The sequence below is a fragment of the Megascapheus bottae genome, chromosome 2 (genome assembly GCF_031878675.1).
Source record: "Megascapheus bottae isolate mThoBot1 chromosome 2, mThoBot2.hap1, whole genome shotgun sequence".
NCBI lineage: Eukaryota > Metazoa > Chordata > Mammalia > Rodentia > Geomyidae > Megascapheus > Megascapheus bottae.
This window is the reverse complement of record NC_143510.1, coordinates 44804746-44822743: the sequence shown is the minus strand read 5'-3', so window position 1 is coordinate 44822743 and position 17998 is coordinate 44804746. Positions and strand designations below refer to the sequence as shown.

At 42.2% G+C, this 17998-nt stretch overlaps 1 protein-coding gene across 2 annotated transcripts; it reads left to right on the top strand.

The window, feature by feature from the left end:
* The first annotated feature begins 259 nt into the window (after positions 1-259).
* Positions 260-16231, top strand: Slc38a2 (solute carrier family 38 member 2). Of its 2 annotated transcripts, XM_090324581.1 has the most exons (16): positions 260-599; positions 1829-2065; positions 2867-2948; positions 3097-3212; positions 6301-6374; positions 6498-6590; positions 6677-6758; positions 8375-8457; positions 8978-9036; positions 9127-9294; positions 10087-10166; positions 10265-10365; positions 11378-11502; positions 11685-11829; positions 11936-12033; positions 13039-16231. In XM_090324581.1, exons 2-16 carry the CDS (start codon positions 1941-1943, stop codon positions 13135-13137), a joined length of 1530 nt encoding a protein of 509 aa, XP_090180707.1. In that variant the 5' UTR covers positions 260-599; positions 1829-1940; the 3' UTR covers positions 13138-16231. The 2 variants fall into 2 exon arrangements, with proteins under 2 accessions (XP_090180707.1, XP_090180717.1); XM_090324591.1 differs by lacking the exons at positions 260-599; positions 1829-2065; positions 3097-3212 and having other exon boundaries at positions 2872-2948.
* The last annotated feature ends 1767 nt before the right edge of the window (positions 16232-17998 follow it).

The window sequence follows — 17998 nt, the reverse complement described above, 5'->3', positions numbered from 1 at the left end:
CCAGGATCCGGTGGTCGGGGCGCCTCGGCGGGACGGTTCGCTCGGCTCCTGGCGGCCGCCGGGGGAAGCGCGGGTCGCCCGCGGAGAGGGGGGGGTCGGAGGGGGGGATTAGGGGCGGGGCCTCCAATCTGGGCGGGCAGGAGGCGGGGCCCAGGTGGTGTTGATACACAAAGACCGGGCGCCCGGGCCGCGCCCCGCCCACTGACGCGTCGGAGGGGAGCCGCTATAATCCGCGCTCGCTCCCCCAGCGGCTCCAGATCGCGCCACGCCGCCGCCCCGGAGCCCCGCCAGCTCCTTCCGCACCGCCGGCGGCACAGCCTGACCACGCGTTCCCGCACACTCGCGCCGTTCCCCGGACACGGTGGACGTCGGAGGATCGGGGCGGCAATTTATACCTTTTTTTTTTTAATTTTAAGGTTTTTTTTTCTTGCCTGTTGTTGGATTTTAGGGGAGGGATTTTTAAAATTTGTTATTATTGTTATTTTTAAGATTTACTTTTGTTTTGATTGAGACCAACCCATCGGAGACATTTTCTTGAGTTTTTATTATTTTTATTTTTTTATTTCTATTTTTTTGAGCCGGGAGAGGAGACCGCCGAGGTAACGGGGGGCGTCGGTGCGGCGAGCCCGGGCGGGAGGGGGAGGGCGGGAAGGCGGCGCGGGGGCCTCGCTTCCCACCCCTCCCCGGCGGGCGGGCGTTCTCCGGGAGCGCCCGTCCTGGGGCTTGGGGACGGGGGAGGTCGCCGATCGCGGGGTGGGCACGGGGCGCGGGCCGGGTGCCTGCATCTCCCGGTTGGACGGGATCGGGGAGGGGGGAGGGGAGCCGAGCCCTCCCGCTCCGCGGCTCCGCTGCGGCAAGTCTTGTGACTTGATTTGCATTCATTAGATAAAAAATTAATTAGGGGGTCCTGGAGTGGCGGGTGTGTTGACTTCTCATTGTAATGGGGAACCCCCGATTGAGGAAGACGGGCGTGTGTGGGGCAGCGGGGACGTTTGACAATCGGCGATCAATATTGCATCAGTTTCTTTCCGGGTATAGGAGGAGCGAGGTGGGGCGACGCGGGCGCCGGCGCCCCGCGCGCCGGAGGACTCGGGTGGGGGTGTCCGAGGCACGGGGGTGCGCGTGTAAACAAACCCGCTCCCGCGCGCGAGGCGGGGGGAGATGGGAGGGGGCTCTGCCTCCCCACCCACCCCTTCCCCAGGAGGAAAGGAGAAGCGGTGTCAGTCCTCCCCACTGGCTCGGGGGGAGGGGGGCTTTCGCTGCCGTAGAGGCACCTCTCCATCTGGGGGGGGGCGCACAGCCAGGGGAGACAGACAGAGGTGTCGGGTGCTGCGCCCCCGCGCTAGTGGAGGAGTGGGGGGGGGAGAGTGCATGCATGCTGACCCAGTGCCAGGGCCGGGTGTGTGTGCGCCCTGCGTGCCTGTGCACGACCAGGATCGCAGGGGTGCAGCAGGAGCGGAACCCTCCCCCCCTTTCCTCGTGCCCGTCCCGTCCACCCCTTGGGACGGGACAATGGAGAGGGTGAAGTGCATAACCTCCCTGGCAAAGTGTCCTGGGCGGGCGGGCGGGCGCCGCACCGCGGTGGGATCATCTTTGTTCTCGGCGGTGGCGGCCCCGCGCCGTCGGTACTTTTCCGCCCTTCGGCGCGCGCCCCCGCCCCTCGCGCGCGGCTGGTACTTTTCCACTCGCCTGGCCTGGGATGAATCAGCCGCCGCGGCGCCCGCCCCGGCGGGTGTCACGTGACGCGGGCGGCGGGGCGGGGCCCGGCGCGCGGGCGCGGGCGCGGGGCGGGCGCTGCGGTCCTGATGCGCCGCCTCTACCTTCCCAGGCTGAGCCTCCTCCTGGGCCCCGCTGCATTCAGCCAAGGACAATAGGAGCCCCCCGCGCTGCTCTTCCTCCTGCTCCGCCGAGCTTCGCTGCGCCCGGATTCATTCCCTTCCATGCTCAGCATGAAGAAAACCCAAATGGGAAGGTTCAATATTTCCCCCGATGAGGACAGCAGCAGTTACAGCTCCAACAGTGACTTCAACTACTCCTACCCCACCAAGCAAGCTGCTCTGAAAAGGTGGGAGAAGTTGGGCACAAAACCCCCACACATACACATATAAATGAATAAATAAGCGGGGCCCGGGTGATTCACGCCTGCTATCCTAGCTACTCAGGAGGCTGAGATCTGAGGATCGCAGGAAAAGCCAGTGAGACTTTCTCCAAATGCCAGAGTGCCTCAAGTGGTACAGTGATGGCCTGGAGCAAAACAAAACAAAAAAACCCAGGGAGAGTATGAAGTCCGGAGTTCAGGCCTCAGTATGGGCACAAAATAATTTAACAGGCGTACACATATCTGAGAGCTAACCCAGAACCTTGCTTCTGTTGTTCTGGGTGACGGTGGCATTTGGAAGAGGCCCAGTTGTTAGCCCAGTGACTGTTGGTTTAGTGTAGTCCCACCAAGGGAGGTGATATTTATCATGCGTTAAGTAAAGAAGTTGTGACATACGACAGGCAGCGGGAGGCTGTTTTAACATTAAAGTAGCAATTTATAGTTAATTTTAGCCTATCAAGATAATTTCTAGCCGGGTTCCCCATGGCTCATGCCTATTATCCTACCTACTCAGGAGGCTGATATCTGAGGATCTGGGTTTGAAGCCAGAACAGTGAAATTCTTAATCTTCAGCGAACTATTCTGAAAAGGCCGGAAGTGGAGATGTGACTCATGTGATAGAGCACTCGCCTTGAGCAAAAGAAGCTCAAGGACAGTACCCACACCTTGAGTTCAAGCCCCTAGTGCCAGCAAAAAAAAAAAAAAAAAAAGATTATGTCCTGCTCAGAAAGGCAACTTAGAATTATTGTGTGTTGTTTGTTTTTACAGCCATTATGTTGATGTCGATCCTGAAAACCAGAACTTTTTACTTGAATCAAATTTGGGGAAGAAGAAGTATGAATCTGACTTTGTAAGTTAATGATAATCATTTGTATGTCTGAGGCTTTATGGAGTAAAAAGCATAGTTGTACTTTAGATTTCAAATCTAACTTGCCCAAAGCTGGTGTTCTCCATTTAATTATTGTTATATGTTTGGTTATCGTTTTCCCTCTGTATAGAATCCAGGTACTACTTCCTTTGGAATGTCAGTATTTAATCTGAGCAATGCGATTGTGGGCAGTGGAATCCTTGGGCTTTCTTTTGCCATGGCTAATACTGGAATTGCTCTTTTTATGTAAGTATGTGTAAGTGAGTCTGTTGTGCAGGGCAGTTAATATGATTAAAAAATATAGCACTTTGGCTCCAGAAACTGAATTTACAAGTTTACATAATTAACAGTTGTTTAACTTTAAAAGAAAGTATGAGACACAGCTAAATCTCTTTATTCTGCTGTATATTGTACAATGTCAAGGAAGCCACCAGTTAGGGAATATCCGGTATTACTTGACAACTGACAAATGAAGCCCAAAGTCTTACTAAGCAAATTGTACTCGTTAACAAGTTTTAATAGATAACTAGATAGTTTTTAATAGATTTTTCTGCTGGTTGAGAGAAGTCAAACAATGTTATAACTTGAAATGCCTCCAGATGAGTGATAAATTGGAAAGTTCTTCCCTAGGACCTACAGGCATCTTGCGTAAGGAAAAGAAATTTTTGAATGTGTGAGGTGTGGTGATATTTACCTCGTTTGGAACATGTTTGCCTTAGGACAAATGAGTCATAGTTCTCTAGGTAACTGAAAAGTAATTTGTGTGGGCAATTTTTTTCAGATACACTATTTTTCAGCTCTGTGATTCCCAAATGATTGTAATAAGTGCCAGATTTGAAGTGTTTTCATGCTAGTTAACCTAGTTAGAAATTAGCTGTCCGTATTTTTTTTCCAGCAAAAAGCTGGATAGAATTTTGCGGGTATAAGGAGAGTGATTTTTTTAAGTGTGTTTTGGGCTTCTTGGCTAGTTGGAGAATAGGAAAACAGTCACCCCTGTTTCCAGTGGGGTAGGAAATGCACCAAAGTACACACAGTTTTGAGCACATGTTTTTCAATGACGTTCATGCTATAGCCATTACCTGTGGACTGTCGACTAAATCAGTTTTTCTGCACAACTCTGTAACTTAATGTACTCTTGGTACAGATGAGGAAAAACTTGAGTGTTCAATTGTCCACTTTGTGTCTGTTGTGTTAGCTGATTGGTGCAGTCTCAAGTTGTTTTCTTGAGCTCCATAGACTGCTTTTGGGAAAAAAAGCACCTTTGCAAGTCACTGCTTTGTGAGAAATTTCACACTGAGGCTTTTAAATCTGGCTTGGATGGAATGAAGGCAGGCTTTCCCATAAGGCTTGTCTAATTGAGTGAAGGGCAGGTATTTACACAAAAAAGGATCCTAGAATTTCAATTTTTTTTAAAATGGGAAACTTGAATGGCAAGTTCTGTGACTATTTGAATCCTTCTTAACTCTTGGTATCAAAACTTAGAAGTAGTTTTTAAAATGTGACTAGAGGATTTGAAGGAGACAAAAATGGCAACTGTCACCAGTGAAAGCAAAACTGTTGATGTTAATGAGCTTATTATGTGTTTAACCATTTTAATAAATGGCTAAATGATAACGAGATTGCGTGAGTTTTTTATTCATCTGTATTTACATTATATGTAGAGGTAAGACACAAGGCTGCTTATCTTAAATCACTCCACCTCAGTAGAATCTGTCTTCAGTTGAAGTAACCATGAAAAGGCATGAAGTCCATTTGTCCCCTAGTCTTGTCTCTTGAGTAAGACATGAAAAGAGTTTATTTTCAGTTAAAGCAATATAATCTGTGTGGTTTAGCTATAAATTCCTTTGCCTGGCACCTTATGTGTTGTGCAGATTGGCCACAGAGAAACAAAACTCATGAAGGATTGTGATGTTGCGTTTTTTTTTTTTTTCCCCAGTTCCCTCGATTATTTATTACTCTTTATTCCGTCCTTTGATTCGCCCCCCTATTGTATAGCTACACTAGGGTTTGAACTCATTACCAGGACACCATCCCATAGGTTTATTGTTTGAAATTGGGGCTCTAACACTTGAGCCACCACTCTACTTTCTACCTTTTATTGGCTAATTGGAGATTAAAAAGTCTCAGGGACTTTTTGGCCTGGACTGGCTTTGAATTATAATTCTTACATCTCAGCCTCCTGAGACAAAGTCTTAAATGTAGAGACTAGCCTAAAGCTCACAATCCTGCCTCAGACTCCTTACAGGCATGTACCACCAGATCTGATTGCTTGCATAATTGAAAGGAAAGTGGGAATGAAAAAAAACCAAAATCACTTTAAAGGGGAATTCAGTGGCACTAGTGTGTTTTTAGTCTTGCCCTGAACTTGTTTTCTTTCCCTTGTCTTACCCAAGTAAGGGACAGCCTACTGGAGCTACTAGCCTACTTGATCTAGCACGGGCCTGTTTGTGTTTTTCTTTTCCATTTTTTTTTCTTTTTTGTTGTGTTAGTACTAGGGCTTGAGCTCAAGACCTGGGAACTGTCCTTTAGTTGTTTTGCTCAAGACTGGCATTCTACCACTTGAGTCACACCTCCACTTCCTGTTTTTTGGCAGTTCAGAATATCATACTTCCGGTCTATACTGGCTTCATACCATTGATCCTCAGATCTCAGCCTCCTAAGTAGCTAGGATTACAATGGTAAGCCACTGGCACCAGCTAAACATTGCTTAATTTTTGCAACACAGTGAGCGGTTTGCTTTCCTCCACAGGGTACAGTGTAGAATCACCTCATGTGATTCCTTACCCACCTGGGCCCTGTTCATAAAGTTTGTTAGTTATCTGACACTAGAAAGGATAGTATCATCTCCACATCCTTTAGTCTGTGTGTTTTCTAGACCTTTCCTGTCACAAAAATAAGCCTTGTGAACTGAATTTAGTGGCAAATTTTTTACCATGCATTTCCACATTCAGACAGTTGTTTAAAATGTAGACAGAGCACAGAATGAAATGAAAAAAAATATTTGTATATCAGGAGACTTGACAGGCATGTAGTTAGGTATTAGAGTACCAGAACCAGAATATGTCTCATGGCTTTACTGGGTCATTGAGCTCTTTAGCTACTTCTGTTTTTGACACAGTAAATCCTCTTACAACTTAATACTATGACTCATCTGACACATAGAGAGATGCAGTTCATATTCCACCCAGCAGGAAAAGGAACACTACTAGTTCTTGGGATCATTTTGACATAAGATCCTTATCTAATGTTATTGAAACAAAAAGTCTAGTTGTCTTTGTGTAATTGCCTTGGCTGTGTGTAATAATAACCCTGTATCTTTCCCTTTTCTCACCAGAATTCTCTTGACATTTGTGTCAATATTTTCCCTTTATTCTGTACATCTCCTTTTAAAGACTTCCAATGAAGGAGGTATGTTGTATTCTTGATTCTTTTTTTAAAAAAAATTTCTACCATAATTCCTCTCCATGATTTTTTCCCCTCCTTTTACAAAGCTGCTTTCTTATGAAATTTCCATGTTCTTGTGTATTGTAGGGTCTTTATCATATGAGCAGTTGGGACATAAGGCATTTGGGATAGTTGGGAAGCTAGCTGCCTCTGGATCAATCACAATGCAGAACATTGGAGGTAAGGATTTCTTCTTTTCTTTTCTTTTTAAGGTGACAGAGCCTCATTTTGCAGCTTATAATGGTCTAATTATGTTTCTCCTCCAGCTATGTCAAGCTACCTCTTCATAGTGAAATCTGAGTTACCTTTGGTGATCAAGGCATTAATGAACGTTGGAGAGTCCGATGGGTAGGTGCTAAGTAAGGATTCTCACAAGGAACGGCTGCTGGTCTGAACTGGCTTATGTATATTTTATCAGAGGTAGACAAGTAATGCATTTTCAAGAAGTTACCAGCCAAGAATTCCCCTGGAAGGTAGCTCTAGAACTTTACTTAGAAAACTAAAATAGCCTGTGTGTGAAAACAGGTTTTCTAGAACTTTCTGTCATTCTGTATTCACACTTCAAACAGAAAAGTCCCCAAGATCTTAAGATGAAAGCCTTGGAGATAAGAGTCTCTTGGGGACTTTTCTGCCTGGGCAAGCTTGGAACTGAGATCCTCAGATCTCAGCCTCCTGAGTACCTGGGGTTACAGTTGTGAACCATCAGCGCCATCAGTGCCCGGCTCTATCCTTACACTAAATATGGCCAGGTGTGGTGGCATAGAATAGTATAAGCTCAAGGAACCAATAGAGAGAGCCTATCTCAAAAAACAACCAAAACTCTTCATATGTATCTAATGCAGAATACTAGCAAACATATAGCCATCCTGTAGAATAGAAACCACACTCTTACTAGCAAAGTGACTCATCCTAGTGGCCTAGCAGGGTTTTTGTTTTGTTTTGTTTTCCAATCTAAAGTAAACACAGAGGACTGATTGGCTTCCCTCTGATGGGCTTTAGGAATTCCGTTCTACTAACCACCTTTAGATATGGATGTTTTCTTGGTCCATGTTAGCAAAATGAATCCTGGGGAAATTTATTCAAGTTCATTTGAACTTGAAAATAATGATTTAAAAAGAAAATTCAGGAGGGACATGCTATTTTTTTGTGTGTGTAAGTTTTGAATTATCTCTGGAGTCAGAGAATGAAGGCATCACCGCCTGATAAGTGCTGGAAGTTGGTTTAATTGGGGGAGGGAGGTCGTGGGGCTTTCCCTGTGCATTTTAATATTAGATCAGAGGCATTTCTTATTGAGTGTTGAGTATGTATATTTGCTAACAGATTTGTTTTAAAGCCCCAAAATCTTTTGAAACATTGCCTTATGTTGAACATATTATTACAAATGGTAAGCTAAAGCTATAACTCCATTGGCGTACATTTTTAAAGATAAGCTTAGTGGCTTCACAATGTAGCCTTGTGCCTAGCATTCAAATCTAGCCTTTCTGAAGCATTTCATGTTATGAATCTGCTGGCTGTCTTCCCAGAGCAAACAGTGGGACAAAACAAAAGTCCCACTGTTATCATACCCCATTTTTCAACCTGAATATGTTTTCATCCAGCATACAAAGTTAAAAAGTTATAGTGTCTCAACAACTGTTCTTTCTTTCTTTCTTTTTTTTTCTGTGTATTGCCAATACTGAGGCTTGAACTCAGGTCCTTAGCACTTGTCCCTTAGCCCAAGGCTGGCACTTGACCACTTAAATCACTTTTGGCCTGTGGCAGACTTGTCCTGCTCGTGTTCACTTCGTACCACGTTCCTTAGATCTCAGCCTCCTGAGTTAGGTAGGATCACAGACATGAACCACTGGCACTTGATGTCAAACTGTTTGTTTCTTTGAATGTTTTGCTAGAAAATGAATCTTGCTAGAAGATGTGGGCTCTGTCTAGCTAGTTTGAACCTTGTTTCTCTTTTTTTTTTTTTTCAGAGAGTGGTATCTGGAAGGGGACTATTTGGTTTTGCTGGTGTCGCTGGTGCTTATTCTTCCTCTGTCGCTGCTAAGAAATTTAGGTGAGTAATACCTCTCCCCTCTATGTGCTCACAGCCTGAACCACTTGAGCCATAGCCTGGAGCCCAGAGCAAATTCCGTGATACCCCCCTCTCAATAGTCCCTTAGCTCTTATTAGAAACGTGTGGAAACCCAAAGGTCCTAAGTGTTCACCTTTCAGTATGCAAGGCCCAGGCTACCTCCGTGACATTTGTCATAGCCTGTGCCTTGTAAGTAATCAGGTTGATACTAGGATTTTGGTTACAAAAAATATATACCTTTGTTAGAATTAGGTATTTTATTCCTTTTTGAATTGTGCGTATTTTTATAACTGTCTTTAGTTCTGCAAAGGAGTTGACATATCACAAAGCAGTTTCTAAATATAATATATCTTGGATCAATGTCCCCCCTTTCAATACAATTGGGGAAGTGCCCCATGTCTGAAGAGTTCAGTTATTCATTGAAGCGCAAGTGAAGCTATTTACCCCATATGCCCATATTACATTTAATTTAATGTCCGTTTTTTTTCCCCCACTCTTACAGGATATTTGGGATATACCAGTGGCCTTTCCTTGTTATGTATGTTGTTCTTTCTAATTGTGGTAGGTACCCTTTATCTCTGTAGAAAATGATTCTTTATAATTCTTCTCACACTGTTCATTTGAACAAATGCAAATGAAATATGTTTTCAGGTTATCTGCAAGAAATTTCAGATCCCTTGTCCTCTGGAATTTGCTTTGATACTTAACGAAACGATGAACAACAGCTTAACACACCCAACAGCTTTTGCATCTGACTTGGGCTTCAATGTCACCGGAGTTGACACTTGCAAACCTCAATATTTTATCTTCAACTCTCAGGTAACTATTCCATCTATAAGATTTAGGAGAAAGGAGATGGGAATGTGGCTTGGTAGTAGAGTGTTTGCCTAGCATGCATGAAACCCTGAGTTTGATTCCTCAGTACCACATAAAAGGAAAAAGCCCGAAGTAGTATTACGGCTCAAGTGGTAGAGTGCCAACCTTGAGCAAAAGCAGCTCAGGGACAGTGCCCAGGCCCAGAGTTAGGACAAGAAAAAAAAATAAAGGGAAGGAAAATGGGGAACTCCCCACTGAAGATTTTTTTTTTTATATTTTCTTCTTAGGTGAAGGGAATATTAACAACAACAACAACAACAACATACAATTTAGCTAGTTTTTGACAACTGTGAGGCAAGTGTGGCTTTAAATCAAAATAAAAATAGTCACAGTGGCACTAGCAGCTCATGACTGTAATCCCAGCTACTCTGGAGGCCAAGATCTGAGGATCACAATTCACAACCAGCCCAGGCAGGAAAGCCCATGAGATTCTTATCCTCCATTACCAAAAAGCCAGAAGTGAAGCAGTGCTTCATGGTAGAGCTGTAGCTTTGAGCCAAAGGAAAAATGCTCAGGGCAACCTTGAGTTCAAGCCTTAAGAGTGCCACCAAAAGAAAAAACTCACAGGTTGACATTCAAGGAGGATGGGATATTGATTCCACGTGATGAATAGATGCTGGCGAGCAGAAGGTAGCTAATTCTAGGCTTTGTTTCTAAGATACTGTGAAGCATGGCTGAGAAAGTCAAAGCAGCATACTACAGCAGGAGATTAAGTAAATTCTTCCCTTTTTACAGACTGTGTATGCGGTGCCAATTCTGACGTTTTCTTTCGTCTGCCACCCTGCTATTCTTCCCATCTACGAGGAACTGAAAGGGTATTTTATTTTTATATAAACTAGTTGAGAATGTACTAGACAGATGTTTTATAACTGCTGCTAGAATGATACATTTGTTTTCCTTTGGATTTATACAGCCGAAGCCGGAGGAGAATGATGAATGTGTCTAAGATTTCATTTTTTGCCATGTTTCTCATGTACCTGCTTGCTGCCCTCTTTGGATACCTGACATTTTATGGTAAATTTTTAAAAATCATTTAATTAAATTAACAGTTTATTTTTAGTTTTTTAAGAATAATGAAATCTGCAGCTTGTTTAGCTTATTTTTTTATATATGCATAGCGTTGTATCAGGGCTTGAACTCAGGACCTCATGCTCTTGCTTGACTTTTCATTCGAGGCTAGTGCTCTACCACTTGAACCACAGCCTCTCTACTAGTTTTTGGTGGTTAATTGGAGATAAGAATTTCATGAATTGTAGCTAGGTGCAGTGGCTTGCGCCCATAATCCTAGCTACTCAGGAGGCTGAGAGCTGAGGATCGCAGTTCAAAGCCAGCCTGCACACTGAAGAACGTGAAACTTATCTCCAATTAATGACTAGAAAACAGGACATGGGACTGTGGTTCAAGGAGTAGGGTGGTAGTCTTGAACTGAAGAGCTGAGGGACAGCACCCAGGCCCAGAGTTCAAGCCTCATGACCGACAAAAAAAAGTTTCATGAATTTTTCTGCCTGATCTCTGCCGTCTGATTAGCTAGGAGTACATGTGTGAGTCACAGGTGCTTAGTAGTAATTGGGCATCGATTGACCAAATTCACTCTAATTTGGCATAGGTCACATTTAGAATTTCTTGTAGTATTTATTAACAAATTTTAGAGTCCAAGGTGGAGGACTTGTTTGTGTAATGTCTTTGTCTCTGTCTGATAACTTGATCATACAAGTCTCTTTATCACCTTCTAACTGCACAATACATACAAACTAAGCCAAACCGTGGGATTTAGCTATTTTGATTCTGTTGTTTTTGATGGAGGTCATGTGGTTAAATCTGTTCTTGGTATTTAGAAAAATTTCCCTTTGGTGTTAGTTTAATTGCATTAGCCATAATTCCAAATTAATCTTCTTAGCCTCTTAGTTCATAGCCATTTTGTGAGTAGTTAAATAATTTTAGTATTGTTTTTACTGTAAGTTAAATTTGTTACTTCATCTCCAGAGAAAACTGTACACTTTCAGCTTTTCTGGTTTTCCCCTCTTAGAGCACGTTGAGCCTGAATTGCTTCATACCTACTCCTCTGTCAAGAAAACTGATATTCTTCTTCTTATTGTTCGCCTGGCTGTGTTGATGGCTGTCACTCTGACAGTACCAGTGGTTGTTTTTCCAGTAAGTATGATTACCTGCTGTTTCAAAAGAGATAGCACATGCCTGCATCCCTGTGTGTGTGTGTGTGTGTGTGTGTGTGTGTGTGTGTGTGTGTGTGTACACATGCCAGTACTGGAACTTACGTCCTCATCTTTGCATTTTTTTAAACTGTGTTATTTATTTCCTTTCTTTTTCCTCCCTAGATCCGGAGCTCTGTGACACAATTGTTGTGTGCGGCAAAAGATTTCAGTTGGTGGAGGCATAGTCTCATCACCTTGTGCATTTTGGCATTTACTAACTTGCTTGTCATCTTTGTCCCAGATATTAGAGATATCTTTGGTTTCATCGGTAAGTTTGGGTTCAAATGCTAGAGCTGTGAAATGCTTAACAAAAAAGGAAATGATTCATACTCGTACTCATACTCAAAGAAACTGTAAATGTTGTTTTGTCACAGGTGCATCGGCAGCTGCTATGCTGATTTTTATCCTCCCATCTGCCTTCTATATCAAGTTGGTGAAGAAGGAGCCAATGAAAACTGTACAGAAGATTGGGGTAAGCGAAAGACAGCTATAACACCAGCTTTTACTCAGCTATAAAACCTTTTACTCAGAAAGTCTCTCATCTGATACTCAGGGGTTTGTTATGGTATTGGGGCTATAACTTAGGGCCTCTAGGCTGGTGCTGTACTACTTGAGCCATACTTCCCCTTCCTGGCTTTTTGCTGGTTAATTGGAGATAAGAGTCTTTTGTTTGCCTGGGATGGCTTCAAATCAGGATAATCAGATCTCAGCCTTCATTGATTGAGTAGCTAGAAGTTAACAGGTTTAAGTTTTCTGGCCATCTGTGTTAACCATTTCATTGTTAAAGTCCCTTGTAAACAGTTTAGGAACAATACACTTGACAGAAAGTTGTTTGAGCGTATAGCTTGCCATCCAAGTACTTCATTGCAAGAAACTTGGAGATAAAGATAACTATAATAAAAGTACTAACCCATCTGTCAACATGAAATATAGGAAAGACAAGAATAATTGTAAGAGACTTGGTAGTCCCCAATGTAAGATCAGTATTGTATACTTACAATGTAACAAGAATTGGTTACATGCAGTATGTATGATATGCAAACTACCACAAAACATGCTAAGATCTCTAAGGGTTGTTGTTTGAAGCCAGCCTGGGCAGGAAAGTGTGGGAGATTCTTTACCTCTAGTTAACCATCAAAGAATGCTAAGGGACAGTGTGCAGACTCTTTGAGTTGAAGTTCCAGTACTGATTTCACACACACACACACACACACACACACACACACACACACACACACACACACACACACAGCATTAAATTCTATGAAATAAAACTTATTCAGCAAGAAAACTGGCTTTATATTTGAGACAACCAAATGAAAAGGGCAAGTTCCCCAGACAGCATAGAAAGTACAGACTTGCTTCTCTGTGAAGCATTTCTTTGGACAGTAGAACATTTTTCTATAGACATGAACTCTAGTCTTTTGCATCTATCTGCCCTGTGCCTGCTAATGTGTTTTCTCTGTGCTTTTTGCAGGCTCTGCTGTTCCTGATCAGTGGCGTGATAGTGATGATCGGAAGCATGGCTCTGATTGTCCTGGATTGGGTACACAACCCCCCTGCAGGTGGCCCCTAATTGGTACCACTGAAACTCAAAAATCATCCTTTGGATGATATGCCAGTGTTGAGGAAATTCTCAACTACTATGAAATTTCACCTGATGTTTTCCGTTCACTTCCTTTTGAAGTGCAGATTCCTCGCTGGTTCTTCTGGATGCAGAATAAGTGAACTTCTTTTTTTTTTTTAATATTTTTATTATTATTATTGTTTTTGTTTTGTTTTTTTAAAGAAACTTAATCTGTATGTTAGGAATATTGACAACAAAACCACGAGTCTCGGGTTAAGGGAAGTGACAATTTTATTCCATTCCAGAGAATGGACAGACTAACTTTTATCAAGCCACATGTTTGGCTGTGTCATTGTTTAACTTGGATATTTTATGATTTTACTTGAATGTGCCTAATGGAACCATTCGATGTGAGAGACAAATGTTCATTTACAGCAAAGTATTGAGATAACCATTGAGGTGAGAGGGGGAAAAAAAAACCCGTATTTTTTTTTTTGTACCAAAAAGAAAAAGATACTTCAAGACCTCAGAAGCACTATTTTACTTTTAAGAAGAAATTGCTTTCTGTTTTTGAACTCTGTCCATGAACAGTTGACAATAAATTCCATAAAGTGACTTCATTGGTATTTAAAAAGCAAATATTAGTATTATGAAATGATTTGCCTTTTTTGTAGGCATTATATAAGCCAAATACTTTTTTACCCAAACTAATTTTTAAAGAAAACGATGTAACAAAATCCTTGTATTATGAATTAGGAGCTTCTTTTTCTTTTCCCATTGAGATTCATTTAAAGGATATTTGATTGCAACACCACGTCAGATTGAAATCTGTTCATTCTGTATGCAAATGATTTGTTTTATTCAGATTGAAATGTGAGAATGAACACAACAGAAGATATTTCTATGGGAAATAAAAAAATGACTGATTTTTTTGAGGTACCAAATAAGAGTGCAATTGGGTAAAACAGGGTTTATTCAGTTGCATCTGTCTTCAGAATTGTATTGACATCTCTGGGCCAGCCCTTTTTAAAAAAAAAAACAAAACATTGCTTCTGGCAGTGGAAAATGGGCATTTAATGGCAATAGGCCAAATATCTAGACAGTACAACTTTGCAAAATGCTCATTTACTGGAAGTGTGATTTACTTGACAATGTGCTATTTAGTCATGTATGTGTTCTGTCTTCATAGTAGTGGTCTTAATTCATTGGTTACACCGGTATTTGGTATAGTACAAATTCTCTTCATGAGGATTCTGGGTTGCTTACACAGCAAACTTTTAAAAAATAAGACTTTGATCTGGCGCTGGTGGCTCATTCCTGTAGTCAACCCTAGCTACTCAAAAGACTGAGATCTAAGGATCATGTTTCAAAGCCAGCCCTGACAAGAAAGTCTGAGACTCTTACCTCTTAATTAACCACCAAAAAGCCACAAGTGTTAGAGCATCAGCCTTGAGCTGAAAAGCTCAAGAGCACCCAGGCTCTCAGTTCAGGCCCCAGTACCCAACACCCCATCTCCCCCCTCAAAATCACTGTACTGGATTGTCATTTTGTTTTTGTACAACACAGAATTACTTGTTTACATCCAGCAAATTATGACCTAGGGAGAAAACAGTGCACCCTGGTTCTTACATCTTCTGCCAACTGCATGTCCACCTTTCCATTTCAATTCCAGTCAGAGGTGGAGACATTTGGCTTTCAGGGCACGTTTACTGTGTGTTATTGGTGTCTGGTGAATATATTCTTCAATAATGTGGTACTTTGCCCATCCGGTGTAATGTTTAAGACCTAATATACATAATTCCATTAAATGGTTGAGGGAAGCAAGTAATGGAATCAGTTGATTGTCTGGCTCTTAAGGTTAGTCTTGAACTAAAACCTTCAAGATTAAGACTTTAAGGCAAGAGCCAGAAATGAGGCAGACATGGATTTTGTTACACATTCTTGTATTATATGTGACTCGATGGACAGACAAGATGCATCTGTGATTGAACACCCTTGTGGAACTGGAAGACTTCTTGTAGTGCTACATTGTGTTAAAAAAGAAAATGAATGGTCCATTTTTGTTACTGCGAAGATAACAGGGACCATCTTCCAACTGTGTGAGCAGACGGATTCCCTCAGCTCCGCTCTGCTTTCTGTGTGATGGGGCTGCAGGCGCTCTATTTTATCTAGTCAGCAGTTCTGTAAGAGCTTGCACTTCTGCTGGAACTCTTGGAAAGAATTCCTGTAAAAAGGGGGGGTTGAGTATTCTCTACAGTTTACATCCTTTTGTATGGAAGAGAGTATAGCAACCAAGGAGGAAGGAAACAACAAAATCCTCTTAATGGGAGAAGGCTCTCCTAATCTTGGCTAAGGTTCAAAATCAAGCTGTGAGGTATTTTTCTGGAGCTGTCTTGTCTGCCTTGAGATTTCTTGAACAGTGAATTCCCACTAAGAAGCAGTCACCTCATTTTGCATTACTGTCTTCCATAGGTGTCTCAGTTGTAACTGTAATGTTATTTATAGAACAGCATTAATCCATTAAAGCTAACCTATTTTTCAATATTTATGATAACCTTATGTACATACATTGTCTTGTCTATATGTATTTGTAAATAGGTTGTATATAATGTCAGGATTGGGTCTTGGGTTTGAGTGTGTATATATATACATGTAATTTTGTTAACTGCATTTTGACAAATTGACATGAAGCTTCCCCCCCAATGAAATTCCCTGTACAGAGAATTCCATATTAAAAATGGATCAACATTGTATACAAATATGAGACATTTAAGACACTTGTTCATATTGCAATAAACTGGTTGGACATTGGATTCACACCCCCCCCCCCAATAAAATTGGGTGAAAGTCTGGTCTAAATTTTTCAAAATGCAGTGATTACCTAAATGTGACCTACAATGGAATTAAATGTGATGTAGTGTGATAAAGCCCTTGGAAGTCCTGGGTGTGTCAGCTTGGAGTGTATATAGTGTAAATAGGTCCCACTGTACTGTTAGGTCCGACAATTCCAGTGTGGTTTGTTGGCAAAGAGTGCTTACACCAGTTTCAATGAAACAATGTATGTTTGTTTTAACTAAACTAAATAAATACATGCTTAATCTGGGCTGAGCCTTGTTTTTTTTGAGCAGATGGGATGAAAGTCCTGGAACATACCTGTACCACTTCCCTTAGCTTCCCCCCTTCCCCACTCAGTGGGTGATACTCTTTCTCTTGCATCTCTACTGCCTTTTAGGTGGTTAATAGAGATGCTTTTCGTGGACTTTCCTATCTGTGCTGGCTTTGAACTGATCCTCAGATTTCAGCTTCCTATGAGGCTAGAATTAAAGGTATGAGCTATCTATCTGCTCCTGGCCAGATTGCCCACCCCCCCTCTAATGTAGCTTTCCAGAAATAGTTCTTTGTAGTCTGAATGCATGGATCTGGCTGGCTGAAAGTTGCCGGGTAAAAATCTAAAGGAACACTAAGATGGTAATGCTTGTTTGTTGCAGGAGAGAAGGATTACAATCCAGTGACTTTCCTGAATGACTTAAGTGAGGAAGTTGTTAAGATCCTTGGAATACTCAGGTTTGTGACCTGATAGCCTTAAAAAGTAGTTTACAAAGTGAAATGATAACCAAAGCTAGAATCTTAACAGAAGCTACCTCAGTATAGCAGGAGACCTTTGGGATGCTTCTGAAGAAATGGAAGCAGCTGGTTCCAGTTGCTACTGATAGCTTGGGAAAACTTGTGATTGTGGAGTGCAAAAGAAAGTTGTTAGGAAATGAAAAGCAAAACTGACTACTACATGTTTGGCTAAGCAAGCTACTTGGATGATAAGAGTTATGTGTCACACAGCCTTTAACAGACTGTTTCCTTGCATTTTTTTTTTTAAACCAGTCCCAGGGCTTGTACTTAAGATCGGGGCACTGTCCCTGAGCTGCTTTTGCTCAAGGCTAGCATTCTACCACTTGAGCCATAACATCACTTCTGGCTTTTTCTGTGCATATGGTATTGAGGAATTGAACCCAGGGCTCCATGCATACTGTATCACTGAGCCATATTCCCAGCTACTTTTTTATTATTTAAAAAAAAATTGGGCTGGGAGTTGGCCTAGTGGTAGAGTGCTTGCCTAGCATGCACCAAGACCCAGGTTCAATTCCTCGGTACCACATACATAGAAAAAAAACAGAAGAAGTGGTGGATCACTAGCCTTGAGAAAGCCCAAGGACAGCGCTCAGGCCCTGAGCTCATGGCCCAGGACTGGCAAAAAAAGAAAACAAAGCAAAAATAATTATTAGAATAACAGTTACATGTGCAAGGCAAAGTACATTTCCTTTTTCTATAATGTTACCCCCTGCCCTTTTCCAGACACTTTTTTTTTTTTTTTTTTTTTGCCAGTCCTGGTAGGCTAGAGCTCTACCACTTGAGCCACAGCACCACTTCTGGCTTTTTGCTATGTATGTGGTACCGAGGAATCGAACCCGGGTCTTCATGCATGCTAGGCAAGCACTCTACCACTAGGCCAAACTCCCAGCCCGTTTTCCAGATACTTTTAAAGTAATTTTTAGAATCAGAATGACAGTCATTCAAAATGAAGATGAGACTAGCACAAGTGGTTCATGCCTGTAATCCTATCTACACAGGAGGCTGACATCTGAAAGTCATGGTTCCAAGCCAATCTGACAGATTTAAGAGACTCCTACCTGTTAAACACATGCGCGCACACACACACACACACACACACACACACACACACACACACACACACTGGAACCCAGGGCTAGCATGAAAAGAAAGATATATATTGATGATGCCTTTATTCAAGATAAAAGTTCAAGAAACAATGATTTTTATTTTTGTTTTGTTGTGGGTATTAGGACTTAACCTCAGG

Coding starts and splice junctions, on each gene's coding strand:
- Slc38a2 (XM_090324581.1), top strand. CDS start 1,941: ATGCTCAGCATGAAGAAAACCCAAATGGGAAGGTTCAATATTTCCCCC. Junction 2,066..2,866: donor AAGCAAGCTGCTCTGAAAAG/GTGGGAGAAGTT, acceptor TTGTTTTTACAG/CCATTATGTTGATGTCGATC. Junction 8,458..8,977: donor GTCGCTGCTAAGAAATTTAG/GTGAGTAATACC, acceptor CCACTCTTACAG/GATATTTGGGATATACCAGT.